This window comes from Ceratina calcarata, unplaced genomic scaffold (assembly GCF_001652005.2).
Source record: "Ceratina calcarata isolate Rehan_Ccalc_2016 unplaced genomic scaffold, ASM165200v1 scaffold106, whole genome shotgun sequence".
NCBI lineage: Eukaryota > Metazoa > Arthropoda > Insecta > Hymenoptera > Apidae > Ceratina > Ceratina calcarata.
In genome coordinates, this window is record NW_017131496.1 from 120,558 (window position 1) to 131,213 (window position 10,656).

Sequence of the window (10,656 nt, forward strand, 5' to 3'; positions counted from 1 at the left end):
GGCCTCCTTTATAGCTGAGACACCCTTAAATAATGCAGAAGGGGTGTCTTTAAGAGTTTTTGAGAAACGACGGTGATACCAGGGATCGGGTTGACGCGATTAGTTTGAACGGCCGGTCGTTCTTTCACCCGGGACTATGCGGCGCGGAACGGTCGCGTCTTTTCCGCAAGGGATTAGATTTTCCCTCGCCGCTCGTTTCCCACCGTTTCACCCGGCCGGTTTTCCCTTTTTTTTATTCATCGCACCGCTGCGCCTCTCTCATTCGGTCCTATTTCGCGTGGCAGTTAACTTGGCGCGGTACGTTACGCTGCCTCTCTCTGTCCAAGTCGATTTGCCAGGGCCATCGTCACGCTCGAAAACATGCCGCGCGTTGCAACGCGTCACGGGAATTTCCAACGAATTTTCGTATTTTCATCGATACACTCGTGTCGACGTTGCACGCGGGAAACAGCAGCGTACACACGCGGCTGCTACCTGCCTCGCGTCGCCTCGTCCAGGACACGAAATTGCCGGGTACGGTTGACGGGCAGTCGTTACGATGCTTTCCGAGTTGTAAATTGTAAACTGATCGAGGACGAAGAATAATTATGTCGATGAGTTTATCGAATTAAATGAGTTTATCGAGAGTCGGAGTATATCGAACCTCGTGTGTCCAATGATAGACGTATAAGAATAGACGGTCGTGGGTATTCTATGGCTCGTCGGAACGTTTAAATGATAACATTGTATTGGACACGAGGTAATGAACAGCTCCAAAGAGAAATTACGGTGCTGGTGAATTAGAAAATGAAAACGTTAGATATCGACCAGTTTCCTGATAAGTCCTACAACAAACTGACGATTCATAATGCCGGACTATTAATTTGCCTATCGGTACAATTTCCTTTCATTATCCATCGTTCACTCTATTTACCGTCGTGTCGATCGAATGACATTTTAATAAGATATCAACCCGATTGCGGTTAATATAATATTATTATACGCAGCGAGAACAGAATTGATTTTGCGACAATGTAAACAGGTGAACCCGTTTGTAGTCCATTTCCCTGTTGACCCGACACAGAAATTTCGTCGGTCTTTAAATAAATGATAAGATTCTTTAATCGTTGTCTTCGAATCGAAAAACGTAATGAAATATCGACTAGATTTTTTATCACGCATTATTTATTATCCTGCAAATTACAGGCGTCAATTATTCAAATCAGAGTAATTGGCGGAAAACAAATGATCCTGTGTAACGAGACGGAATATTTTCGAAACGCAAATAAAAAGACTGACCGAGACTTTATTCCAGTGGGCGATTAATAAATTAATAGGTAAAGGGACGAGCCCGTTGGCTGGGCAACGTCCGGGCAAAGCTGGTCGAACAATTATCTCAGATAAACATTTGCCGTAAATAATTCGAATAACGGACAGGTACGAAGCCACTCGTAACGCGTCGTCATTAAAAGCAACGAGCTAAAAGAACCAACGGGGATCCAGCGTGCAGCGGCGCATAGGAACGATCCATTTAGATAATCTATACGCGAATACGCGCGGCGGGCGTTGCAGCGTGCGCGGAGCCCGTGCCAACAGCTTGCAGCGATCGTTATATCCTCTATTTTGTTTTTTTTAACTCTCTTCTGCCGCGTTTCCATTCCAGCATCCCTTCGTTCTTTTGGTAACTACGTGCCCGAAAGAGGAGACCCGGCTTTCTTTCTTTCTTTCTTTCTTTCTTTCTTTCTCCCCCGCGCGCGCCAGAGACGCGTCACGATTCAGACGGTTGCCGTTCTCGCGATTCACTGGAAACGCGGAAACGGGTGCAGCGATTCGTCCGGCCTCGAAATTACATTCGATTCGATCCGGGACGATCCTATCTCGGCTATCGCTCTTTCCATCTACTCTCCATACGTGGCGTTGACTCGCAAACTCTCGCGATCCACCGCGGTTAAGCAAATTTGTCGTGAAACGGATTAACCCGTAATTACATCGAAATATACCTAAATAGCGACGGCGGTTTCAATGGACCCCCGTCTATTGTCCTATTCCATTCGCCGAATTAGAACTGTTTATTCCCATCGTTCTTTTTATTCCCCTCCTCCCTTCTGTGCACAACGTTGTGTCATCTCGAAACGCGGTTCGACGCAATCCGCCGCAGATCTGATTCTCGTGAAACGATTGAAATTTCGCAGTTACATGAAACAAAAGCTATTGCTGTCACCGTTTCTGCTTTTTTTTTTTTTTTTATCTGTGTATGTATGTTACGTATTACCCGTGCAAATGAAAACTGTGGAAAACGACTGACGAATCGGAGCACATGGCATTGTTCATATATTTCCATTCAATCGTCAAATAAAGTACTTAATTAGGTAAACAGATTTTTCTCGAAAATTTTTTAAAACATTCACGACGGAATTAAATGCGAGTAAATATTAACAATTGAACTGCAGTGTTTCTATTTATAAAATAATGTATTTCACACACCACGTCGGATGTACGAAAAAACGTGCAGTTCCATAGAATACGCAAGCAATTTATAACGGGAATTGTAACATTGTTTAAAAAAAACGGAAGATACGCGCGAAGTCGGAAGCTGGTCGGAGCGAACGTTAGGTCGCCCGTAAGGGTTGCTGCAGGTCGTTCGTTCCACGGCAGAGAGGCGAGGTTAAGTTAGGTGCGATCTCTTATCAGTAGCGTGGAGTAGTCTGGCCACGTTCTTCTTATCTCTCTCTCCCCTCCCTCCACCGTTGAACTTACGACCCGACCTATACATACGTGCGATACATATTGTCGTTCGGATCTGAGAACCTGCCAGCTTTGCCCATAGAACCCGGGCGACCGTCGGTCGTCGCCGAGGGTCCGACCGTTCTTCCCGTCAGTTCCGTCGCCGAATCGTCCCGTCCTTTCCACTTTTATAGCTCTCCGAGAGACCGTGCTCTCAAATCACTCGCCGCACACCGCCGTTAAGAATCTCGCGTAAAACCATTGCTTTATCATATGAAGCGAGATAAGCCGACGACGTAATCGCGCTTTTTTCATGCCCTTCACCAATGCGAAGATCGAGAGTGAACGATCGCTCCTACGTTCGACGACGGAGTCATCGTTTAAAACTTGACTTGACGAGACACGATGATTCGTTAACCGGGACGGAGTTTAATCTCCGCTGGACTCGATTTGATCCCCGGATTTCCTATTTCCTGACCGCGCTCGTTAAATCGTATTAGGCGTCCTCCTACTGTAAACAGAATTTTAAAACCGAGCAAAATCCCTCTTGCGTATATACTTACAAAAAGAATGTTCGCTCTTTACCGGATCGCTTCGTTAAACAAACTACCGGGCGGAAGGCCACTCCCGGTTTTTCGTGATCTGCCATGCAAAGAGGAAAATAAGAGACGAAGAGAGAGAGAGAGATTGGTAGAGAGGTGACGCATAGGTGAGCGCTGAAAATGTGCGCGATCCTTGAGCCGGGATCCGGTTTCTATACCACTTGGAAAAACTCAGTCAGCCGGACGAGCCGAGAAGCGAAAGTTTTCGAACTCGATGCGTCGGAGTGCCGTAGAGGCAACGAACGAGATTGAAATACCCTCGTTTCTGTTTCCTCCTCCTCGACCCCGAACCGCGTCTTCTTTTCTAGTTATTCCTCGTCTTCTTCTTCTTCTTCTTCTTCTTTCGGTTCTTTCTCTCGTCTTTCTACTTTCCGTTCTTGCTCGTCGGATTCCCGTCGCTTTTATCCCGCCGGTGCAGGACGAGACGCCACGTCCGATTTGTAATTCAGCGAGTTCGAAGGGGGGCAGGCCGGCATGTGGGGTGTAGAGTTGACGTTGCGTTCAAAAAGTACCGTGGATAAAGTTTGAATGCGAAAGTTACGGGCCGCTTATGCGAGCGGCGGCGAGCAGGTCGTCGAGGAAAGGGTGCCGGTGTGGGTGCCTCCCGCGATATAAAACCGGCGCACATGATGGGGATCTGTCTTCGATAGGCAGCTATAAGTACGTTAACTTTCCCGTTTATGTTCGACGAACGAGAAACACCGAGGATTCCGGTGAGAAGAGTCAGCTGGAACATCTCGCGCCTCGCCCTTCCGACTCTTTTACTATTTTCTTCCCGGCAAGTTTTCCACGCAGATTTCGTTTGTTACACGTACGCGCCGTCGGTAATCGTGTTTCGCTTTTATGCTCATCTTCCCGTCGCTGTTCGCGCGTCGGAACACGTGATAAATAATAAACGGATTTTTATGCAAAATAAATAAAATGCATTTGGCATGAAATCTTTTCTATTCATTGCCGATTTTTTATATAAATTTAACAATCGAACGGCTTACTCCGTTTCAACGCGGCTTAAGATTCTTCAATTCCAGATAATAAGTTTCATTAGTATTCAGATAAAATTCATCCGTTCGACCAGACCTCGATATTCTTTGGAAATAGCTTGCGTTATATCAGTGCATATTGAAACACATATGTCAGCCTTGCCTGCTCTCTTTTGCATTCGCATGGATTTCTTCCTCGCTCCGTTCCTTCCACTGGCTGTCAGCTGCCAAAGTGAAAATTCCTCGGCTCAAAAATAGCGGAAAATTCGCGATCGTGTCATAAACTCAGCCGAGCGCAAGGCCCCGGCGTCTTCCACCGTCATAAATTCGTTCATATCGCGTCGTACCTATTCCTCCGCGCACATATTATTTTTTCCCTTTACGAGTAGAGAATTTCGCCTAAGCGAATCCGACGGATTCATCGTTCAACACCAACCCTTGTTGTTGCAAAAATTTTTGCCAAGACTGAGCCGAGTTTTCAGACGCACGGGTAAACCGATCTGCCTACAGTGTCTGTTGAATCGTGGAGGAAGCTTCGTTAAAATATGCGGTAATAATATGCTGAGGGTCGATCGTGTATCCACGTTTCCCCGAGGCGAGGTTGCGGCCGGCCTTTCGCGGTAATTCGAATATCTGTGAAAATTAATTTAACCATTACGTCAAGGCGGGATAAAACCTGGAGAAGCTCGAAAATTCGTCACGTTTCTTTACTGCGTAATCCATTTCCGATTTACTTCCGCCGTTTCACAGAATTGCTTATTTATCGAATAACGATGGGATTCGTTTTCTGTTTCAGGATTGCGACAGAGGTCTGGTTCCACGGACGCACCGAGGAGCGGTGGTGAGTCTACGTTTATATTTCATATTTCATGATTCGCGCGAAGTTTGATAAATAAGGACGTCGGTTAATAACAGGCGTTGATACTTTTCTCGTTGCGTATGTTTCGCTGACAACAGCGATGAATGCAAGCGAAGGGGAAAAAGCTCGACGTGGCCGCGACACGTTTTCACGTAGAGAGGAGGAGGAGAGGCCGCGAGGGATCGAGCGGGGTAATAATTCGATTGGCCGTAAACGAGTAATCAAAGTTAAATTCGAAACGGAAAATTGGAACGAGGTGTGCCTTTAAACGGATGCATAGCGCGGTGAAAGAGCCGAGAGGACGGTTTAAACGTTAATTTTCCGAATAATATCTTTGCCCTGTTCGCGTTCGTTGGTTCGTTCGTTCGTTCGCCGGCGCTCATTAGCGTAATTGACGTAAGCCTCTCGATTAACGAGGGCATTTTGTAGCTGCGCGGGACAAGGAAAAATGAACGGGCCGCCGATAAATTTCCGGGCCGAGAATGGCAGCGAAATAAAGATGTTAAAGCGCGACTGTCAGCCTCATAAATCGTTGACTCGTTTCACCGGGACCCGATACTTTTAACGGTGCCGGTGTAAAACGCGTTCCGGGCAGCGACATTTTTCAAATACGCCGCTTCTACCAAATCTATCGTTCTACTTGAGCGCTCAAAACGTGCAACATTATGCATAATGCGACCGATGGTAAATAAACGTAGTTTCGTCTCAGCGATAGAGACGTTCGTACGATCAGAATGAAAAACGGTCCGCTTCTTTTCGTCGAAAGCTGCGATTTTTTTTTTCTAGTCTACCGAAAGGATGATAACAGCCGTCGAGTATTTGTGACGACTGATACGAATACGTGCGAATCGATCGAAGCATCGTGAGGAAGCGATCCGACGAATTTCGCACCTGAGTACTCGCAACGCGTGGGGAGGAAAAAGTTCAAACTTCTCCCTCACGCGACGAATATAGGTCGTATTTTCCACGATAAACGAAACACCGTTCGGTAAAAATAATCTGCACGGTTAAACAAGCCGAATTTAGCATGTTTCACGATGAAAATCCACATCTTTTCCTGTCCTGTTTGATCCAGACTCGATCGGTTCGGATCGGTAACATCGGGGAATTTGTATTCGAAAGCGTTGTCCATTTTGTATCTGAAACTACGACAGTTCAAATTCGCGTTTTATTATTCAGCTTATTTTCCGATCGCTCGTTAAATCAAACCGTGGCACCGGATCGGTTTTCGTTAGAAGAGGATTTAGAAATAATGCATTCCGTTGGCGGTGAAATCGTTTCGCCTGTGCGATTTTCATCAGACTAGGTATTAGCAACTGTTTCTCGGTTTTCACGTGCGGTCGATAAACTTTATTCCGTTAGTCGTGTAGCGACTCTGATTCTTTCGAATCGGGTTTTCCAAAGGTTGATTAACTCGTTTAATTGAAGGGTAGGTGTCTCCCGAGGGAAGACGAGGGAGAGAACTCGGGGGGGTGGAATGTTAAACGAGCCGACAGGGCTTTAATGGGAAGACAACGAAAGTTCGATCGGTCCTTCGCCGCGAAGCTGCAGCGTCGTCGATGAAAATCTGCCGTCCCGTGTACGGACGACCGCGTGTTCCGGGAAAGTTGGTGAATACGTTCACCGGTGACGAGGTCCTATCTATATACATGGTTCCCAAACAGTTTCGAGTAGATTATGAATTCGAAAGAAATAAAATTTTCTGAATTATCTCTTCACGCTTATTCGTTTCGAGAGGCGGTTTCATAAAACGCCCACGCCTCTCGTTTTCTCTTTCTCTCTCTCTCTCTCGACTCGACCGTTTCGAGAATTACGAGTGAGTGATTTCTGCGGTGGAGAGTCGTTGAAAACCGTGCCGCGGGCAACTATATAGATGACATGAATAATACCGCGCGGTAGGAAAAGAGCGCGACGCCAAACTCGGTTTGAATCTGACGCTTGTATCTAATTCTGTTTAGCGGATCGATCCAGATACTCGGACGTTTCGTGTCGTGCATGAAAGTTTAAATTATCCTGTCTACCGAGAGAGAGAGAGAGAGAGAGAGAGTGATACGGGGGAGACGGGAAGCATCCGTTTTCCTCCGGGGAAACGACGAGGCAGGGACTGGCCGAGTCTGATTAGTTCGCCAGTCCCTGACTCGTTTTATCTACTCTTCCGCTGTCCTCCTTTCCACGGTTTGGTAACTATCGTGCTTCCCTCGGAACCAGGAACGGTGCTAAGGTGTCGTAACGGCGGCCTCTCCCTTTTCGGGCCGGCTAACCAGAAACTGCGGCGACCAGAGAGAGAGGAACGGAGGTCCCACAGACGAACCTATCTCGGATTCTGTTTCCAATATCCTTTTGCTTCGGTGACTCGCGTCTCTTTCCCCTCTTTGATTCGCGTCTACTTCGCGGGCTCCGTTTCTGTAATCCTTTATCTTATCGGCTGGCATCCCAGTGTTTAATCAGACTCCTCCTCCTCCTCCTCCTCCTCCTCCGCTCGACGAATCGGTCTCGCGTCTGTTCCTAGAGATCTGTATCAATTTTCGTAATGAGTTCCTCCGAGGCTCGAAACTGCTTTATAGATATATACTCCTCGTTGAATGACCTGCGGGGACAATACGTACGGTTTAATTAATTCGACGCGCGAGACTCCGTCTTCTTCGTCGCATCCAGCAATAATATTCGCCTGTTTATTAAGACACGCGATAATCGATGAATTAATTAATTAATTTCAACGTCTCGAACGGGTTTCACTGATAATGATTCGCGTTCCGTCCTCTCGTTTCTGGATGCTCTCTCCCGCTTTGCCGTTTATTCATGTCCCGGCTTAATGCGAACGACGTATTTATTTATCGCCGGGCAAGGGAGTTTCATACGAGCGCCACCGGAAATCGGAACGAAATTGCGTTCGCGTCAAAAGGCATACGATAAAATATCACATCGGAGCACCTTTTAACGTCGATCCAGCCCGGCCACGGTGAAATCGTGGCGAACATAAACGAAATGGAAACGGGATCCGTTTAGTTTTATCTGCTCGTACATACGCCGCCAAAGTATTTCTATAATTGCTGCCAAACGGACGTACCTAGGAATTGAAAGTTCATTTGACGACTCCTAATCTGCTTTCCCTATCCACGGTTCTAATTCTTTGCTATCATCTCCCGCGAGGTCAACCGTGAATTTTACGCGTTTACCAGGAAATTGTATAGAAAATATGAACAATTTTTATGGTTGTATAAATCTTAAGATTTCTGCTAAAAGTTTAAGGCGTGTAATAAAAAACTGCGTCCCGTATTTGAAACAATTAACTTTTAGTTCTGTTGAAATTTCAATATTTTGTTATTGTTTTTATGTAAATTTTAAGAGATAAAAATGTACATTTTTTTTACTAGTTTATTTTGTGTAAAAATACGCGATTTATAAGAACCTCTTTCGGTTCGTTGGGAAAGCTGTTTCAAAGGAATAGACAGTTGTGCAGGTGTAATTAGTCTGAACGCGACACGACATTTCACTCGGAAGTTGTTACATATTAGGCAAGTTACGAGATGATCGAGGCGCGAGAAACGGTTGGCTCGCGGCGCGCAACAGAGGAGCTACGTCGAAAGAATCCGTTAAAATACGGTAAGGAGGACGAAAAGTTGGCAACTCCTCCTCCTCCTCCTCCTCCTTCTCCTTCTCTTCCATTCGGTTCTCCAGCGAGAAGCGCCTCGCGTTTTACGTTGATTCGCGTCGGAGCGGCAAGTATTGTCGGTAGCAGATGCAGAGAAGCGACATTCTGTAGAGTTTCTGCGATTCGATTTGAATCTCGTAATACCGAAGTTTGCAAAGTTCACGGAAGTCGAGATAATTACGGGTGCCGCGTTGCCTCCCGTGGCAGCGCGCGAGCTCCCGGTCGCTTTTTAACTATCGTCGAGCAGCGGCCGTCGACGTAAAAAGAAACATACTTAAACGTTGGCAATAGTGATACGTCACTTGTTTATTAGATAGACATTGGCAATTAGGGGACGGCGTGGAGATGAATCGAGTGCATAATTAGTATTCTTTGGTTGCCACGGAAGCGGTCGCGTCGTCGATGGCCGTCGAGACCGACTTGGCTCTGGCGCACCTTGCCGCCGTGCTATTTAATATCCCCGAGGAGAAGTATACAGTTTACTATACCGTAAGGACGAAACTTAATTAGCAAAGTGGCTCGTCATCTTCTCTCAGGCCTCGAAACTAAATCCGTTTAATACACTTATCTTTGTTGCCGCAGCAACAGAAAGCATTTGAAATCCGTTTAATATACTTATCTTTGTTTCTGCAGCTACGGGAAAGCGTTTCGGCTTTTAACGTGTATTAAGTTACACGCGAAAGCGAAAGGACGGCTATACGGAGCACTGTTTCCCGTGTAATCTTATTAGCGCCGCGAAATTAAGTGCGCCAGTCTTTTCATACGTTTTTTTTCCCCTCAGCTTTCCTTTGTTCCGGTACCTTTTCTTCGGACCGTGTCAGACGCCTACTTCGCTACTTCATCGTTTCCGTCCTCGCCTCTTCTCTCGACGTCGAAACGATTTCGCGTTCGGAAGTACAGACGAGAACGATTAATCGTTTTTTGACGAACGGAATTATAAGTAAATCTCGTCGGTCCGTGTTTGCTCGATGAAACGTGGGAAATGTAGAATATGAATCGTCGATATTATTTGGAAATCTAATATGGAGCGCGCGAAAGTAGTCGATCTGTTTAGAAATACGGGGAGTCGACTATCAGGAAAATGGACGCGGGAGAAGTGAAGTGGTAGTAACGAAAAAGCGACGAATAATTACGCGTCACGATCGAAACAGCCGTCCCGCGCCCCGACGTCCCCCGTCCCTCGGCGACGGGTCTTAATTTCATGACGAGAGATCTAATTTGTTCGCGTCAATTTACCACGCTCGAGCATTTCTCTGTGTTTACGTTGATTCACGTAAAATGGCATCCGATCTCGTTGGCCGCGATGGCATCGCAGTACTCCGACGGAAAAGTCGTTGAGCGTCGGCGTACTTTCACCCTCGCGACGAGCGCACGAAAAATAGGAGAGAATCCCTGAGAACCGATCTGTGTCGCGCATAGTTTGTTTCACGTGGCATTGCACTCGGATCCGTCGAACTACGCGCGAACAAGATCCCGTGCACTCGTTTTCAAAGACACGAGCCAGGAGGGATGAGTTCGTCTACCTTTTCATAGATCGAAGAATTTCGTCGTCCTTCGAAGTCGCGTGGTTTCAAATGAAATCGAGTAGACGGAGGAGAATCCTTTCGCACAACTTTTTACGAATACGATTAACATAAGGATTTATTGGCTATACAGCCAATTCGAAAAGTTTATGTACTTTAGAAAAACACATTTCCTATAAAAATAGTGCATTCTTCTTCTAATTTCGATATTTAATGAGTTACGTAGGATTATATGGCATTTTATTGATGTTGACAAAATCCGACCATCCCACCGTCGAAATGGCCAACTTTTGACAAAAAATTTCATTTTTCCTCAATAACTCCTAAACCCTTAGAG

General features: G+C 46.2%; 1 protein-coding gene across 1 annotated transcript in view; it reads left to right on the forward strand.

The window, feature by feature from the left end:
• Positions 1-10,656, forward strand: part of tei (irregular chiasm C-roughest protein teiresias) — a 237,642-nt gene that overhangs the window by 62,366 nt on the left and 164,620 nt on the right. Inside the window, exon 3 of the mRNA XM_018036867.2 lies at positions 5,082-5,126. Within this exon, the coding sequence (XP_017892356.1) occupies positions 5,082-5,126 (45 nt within the window). The remainder of the gene's footprint in view (positions 1-5,081; positions 5,127-10,656) is intronic.